Source organism: Pteropus vampyrus, unplaced genomic scaffold (genome assembly GCF_000151845.1).
Source record: "Pteropus vampyrus isolate Shadow unplaced genomic scaffold, Pvam_2.0 Scaffold10, whole genome shotgun sequence".
Classification (NCBI taxonomy): domain Eukaryota; kingdom Metazoa; phylum Chordata; class Mammalia; order Chiroptera; family Pteropodidae; genus Pteropus; species Pteropus vampyrus.
The window spans coordinates 7,574,485-7,579,049 of NW_011888791.1; the positions used below are offsets into that span (position 1 = coordinate 7,574,485).

At 29.6% G+C, this 4,565-nt stretch overlaps 1 protein-coding gene across 1 annotated transcript; it reads right to left on the bottom strand.

Moving 5' to 3' along the window:
* Window positions 1–3: 3 nt before the first annotated feature.
* Window positions 4–4,565, bottom strand: LOC111730352 (Fanconi anemia group M protein-like; the record flags this gene model as incomplete). Its single annotated transcript, XM_023521614.1, has 3 exons — window positions 4,483–4,565; window positions 3,316–3,471; window positions 4–1,671 (listed from the first exon to the last, which is right to left on the bottom strand). Coding segments are annotated over exons 2-3 (1,701 nt in total), but the record flags the coding sequence as incomplete, so codon positions are not given.

Consider the following 4,565-nt stretch of genomic DNA (forward strand, 5'->3'; position numbering starts at 1 on the left):
TTTTTCTCCTACTGGCAAAAAGAACTGAGTATATCCAGGAGACATAAATTGCTTATTTTTTGCTGTACTCAATGGAAAATGTGCAGAAGTAGAACTCTGTTTATCTTCACTGGATGGGATAATAATGGTTTTACTTGTAGAACTATCAGCATGATCTCCTGGTATTACTGATTGATTTGAAACATAATTTGCATCACTTATCTCCTTAATAACAAAACACCTTTCAGATGGGTCATCTAAAAATTTATTCTTATTTGTAGCTGATGCATGTTCCACTATTTCATCATCAGAATCTGGACTACAAAATCCTAAATCAAAGGTAACAGAAAATAAGTTCTTAGAGCAGTCAAAAACATATTCATCATTCTTCAGTTTTTCCTCACCTACACCTGTCAAATCTCCATGAGATTTCCAATAATTAGTATCACAGATAATTTGATCTTGGGGTTCAGAATTATTGTCTAACAAAAGTTCATCAGAAATTAAGAATTGAGAGACCAGTGTCATCTCACTTATACCAATTTTGTCTGACAGACATAAGGATTTGCATTTACTATTTGAGGGAGAAAGGCTTACATCATCTTCAAATAGTAGTAAACTTTCATCCTGATCAGTGAGCAATGTTGGGAGGCCATTGTTATCAACACTGCGATTGTTTTCAACAAAATACTTTGGAGGGCCTATGTTTATTTGAGTATGATTGTTGGATACTAACTTTTCATTTTTAGTATCTTTACATACTTTATCATCATAGTCACAGAAGCTTGGTTCATCAGAAATCTTATCATTAGTTTTACTATAAAGGCAACTTTTTTCAGGATGATTAATAAATTTAATTGAATTCAATTCTAAATTCTGTTGAGAATTTATAGCTGAATGTGGTATCAAACAGGTAGTTTTATCATTTTGTAAATACTCTGTGTAGGGTAGGTAAAGCAAATTTTCAAGAGCAGAACCCTTAGCAATGTCAAATTCCAAATTTGAGAGTCCACTGAGAGGTGGAGGAGAATGAGATAAAAATCTCTCTACATTAGTGAGAACCTCTTTTGTTAATGAATGACAATAAAATTGGTCATCTGTTCTAGCTCTACAAAGCTCTTCCTCAAATGGAAGAAATAAGCTAGATAAAACAGACTTCTCATCACTGAAACTGTTATAACCAGAATCTAAAAAATTTCCAGCAAATGAACTAGCAGATTTATTTGTAAACTGATATTCTGTTAATAATCCACATGGCTGATTAACATTTTCACTGACAGTACATATGGCAGCAACTTCATCTGTATCCGAAGCCCTTTTATCATTTAGGTCTACCCGAAAAATATTTTCAACAGTAGAATTGCCATCGGTATCTAAAGAATCCATGACAATATCATTGTTTTCTTTTTTAGGCTGATTTTTCTTCGGTTCTTTAGAAGATTTTTTCTTTAGAGAAACAATTTTAGTAGGTTTGATATGAGTTTGTTTAAAAATTTCAGCACATTCTTCATCAGATTCTGTCACTGAGAGTGAACTGCCTTGATTTGTATTCTTTGTAAATGAAGATTTCTTGTTACTAGTAAAGGTGCCATTTGCAAGATGATTGTATTTGCTCCTAGAATCACTAAATGTCAAGTGAACATCTTCCATTTGTAAGTAAGATTTAATTTCCAATTCATAGCTGCATTCTCCCTATAAAGAAGGAAAATGAAAAAGTCACAGAAAACAAAACAAAAAAGCCAATTTTGGGAGGGGGAAAATAAAAAAACAAAATGTTAAAAAAAATTATGTATGAAAAATTATGTATGAAAAAATAATAAATAAACTGGCATTTAAAAAAAAAGCCAATTCTAAGAGATGAGTTTTACTCTATGTTAAAATATTTTCTAAACAATATTACATTAAATGATTTTCTTTTAAAACTTAAAAATTATTCTGATAAACAAAATTATAAATGATACTACTATGAAATTATCATACATTTTTTTAATCAGTTAATACTTTTGTATCCTCAGTACTTAATACATGGATGACCCATGATAACTATTTGTAGAAAGAACAAAATGAATACATAAGGTTATAAACACTAAGTTTTTTCATTTCTAAAATTTAACTGAACAATATTTTAATTTTCTAAAAATATTTAAGAAATTTATATGTATATAAAAGAAAAGCATAAATACATATGTTAAATTTACTCTCTTGATGAAGGTAAACTAAGAACAGCTTTTACAACACCTAAAATAGTGGTACTTGTATGTTCATTAGGCTCCAGGCTAGAAATTCTATTTTTAACAAACTTCCCAACCAAGAAGCCTTATAGTGAAATTCTAAGACTTATTTATCTCTAAATCTAAAACTACAGTCCCCACCACTCCTGGCTCATCCGTCCCTCCTTCCCATGAAAGCTGCTCTAGTCAAGATCCCTTTACTATTCAGGAACTTAAGCAGTTAACTCTCTACTGTTTGAATAATAAATCAATAAATATTAATGTGAGAATGTCTGTCTCTCTGGTAGCGTATATGCTCCCACACACAAAGTATTTTATCTGGCTTTTTCACTGATGCAGCCACAGGGCCTGGAACAGATAATGACATATAGAGGACACCAAATAAATGTGTTAATTTGATGGCACAAGTTTTGCTTAGATTCACAACTAATTCCTTTATGTACATGTATTTGTAAACAATAACTAGTAAGAAAAATTCCAGCTACAATCTACAGAGTACTTACTATGTGTCATTTAATATTCTAAGTGCTTTACACGTATTAAGTCATTTAATCCTCACAACAACCCTACGAAGGTTTCATCATCATCCCCATTTTACAGATGAAACTGAGGCACAAAGAGGTTAAGTAATGAACAGATGCACAATTAGTAGAGGTAGTGTTGGGATTCTAACCCAGGCATTTTGGGCTTCACTTTCATAATAGGGTCATCATTCTGACTTTCTCAAGGAAGAATAATCAAGAAACTGCTGAAGGAATAAATAATTTTCTAACCTACCACCAGGATATAAGAGACATACCAAATAAATGACCTATGTAATAGAGAATATTTCAATAAATCGCATCTAACGAGAATCTTTACAGTTTATTTAAATCGTTATGTATATTAAAATTTAACTCTAGTCTATCAATATTTACAGATAATATTCTTTTAATTAAGCGTACTTAAGGCAGAAATCTGGATCCTATACAGAAAAACAAAATATTCTAGCTATAATTATTTGTAATACTTGTTTCTTGTAATAATGACTTCAAATTAAGGATAAAGATTAAATATTATAGTTTCAGCATCATAACAGCAAAAGAAAGTTACAATAAAACCCTACCTCTTCATGTCTCATTCCTTCTATCATTTGCATAATGCTTATAAAATGGTGGCATCGATCTGAATGATCAACTTGATATGTAGGAAAAGGATGATCCTGCCACAGTCTCCATTCAGAAAGAGAGAGTTGATGAATTCCAATGGTTGGTTCTTGAATCTTGATTAAGGATTTTAAAAATAATAAAAATGATAAAACACGTATACTCTGATTTCACAAATTAAAAAACACAATACACAATCAGCTCAACATAAATAATTTGAATTCATTTAGGTACTTGCAACTAAACTCTCAGGAGAAAAAAGAAAATAATTTCATAAAGTATAAAGATGACTTTTAAATACATTTTTAAAATAAATGACATATGAGTTACGACTTGACCATATTCCTGTTTATATAGTTCCATGTTAAGAGCAAATATTTAAGAAAATGTACGGTTTCAAAACTACTATTTTGCTTGATTTATATCCTATAATCTAATATGGAGGCATTCACAGTCTCCCAGTGATAGTAATCCCAATTCTTCATGCCTGCTGACATGGCTTACTTTCCCTGTAAGTGAATAAAATACAAATTCTAAATAACCGTATATTTCAAGCACTATAAACCTTCTAAAAGGAATCTTTCCTGAGGTGTTTTTCCCACTCTTTAAACACATAAACAACCTTTAACAATTTATTTTGACTTTCATTAAGTTCATCAATAATTTATTCATAAAACAAAATAAATACTAACATCCAAATTAAAGTTTTACTATAATTTCAAAACAAAAAATAAAATGTTTTTACGAAGATGCTTGTGACAGTATAATTTTATGTTAGTTATATAAAGAATTCCAAAAAATAACAGTGATATTGTCAAACTATGGTATACTGCAGAGTAATGAAACAATTGTGTAAATTATACCTATACAGAAATTTTCATATGGTAGAAAGTCATGAAGAAAAGGCAGAACTTATAAAAATATAAAAATATATTACAGTAGTATAAAAAATATATATATAATAAATATAAGAAAATTAGAAGTTTTACAAATTTAGACTTAATATTATTTTTTAAACTGTTTACATTCTTAATTTTTTAAGTTGACATTCTGATCATGAGCATTCTCTTTACTCCAAAGCTACTGTATCATCACTATAACAGTGTATGAAAACATATTTAACTTACTGATTTGTTTCCTCATTTTGTAAGATAGAAACTGAACTTGAGCAATGTTATTTCCTTAATTAAATCACTGTCTTTTAATCTAT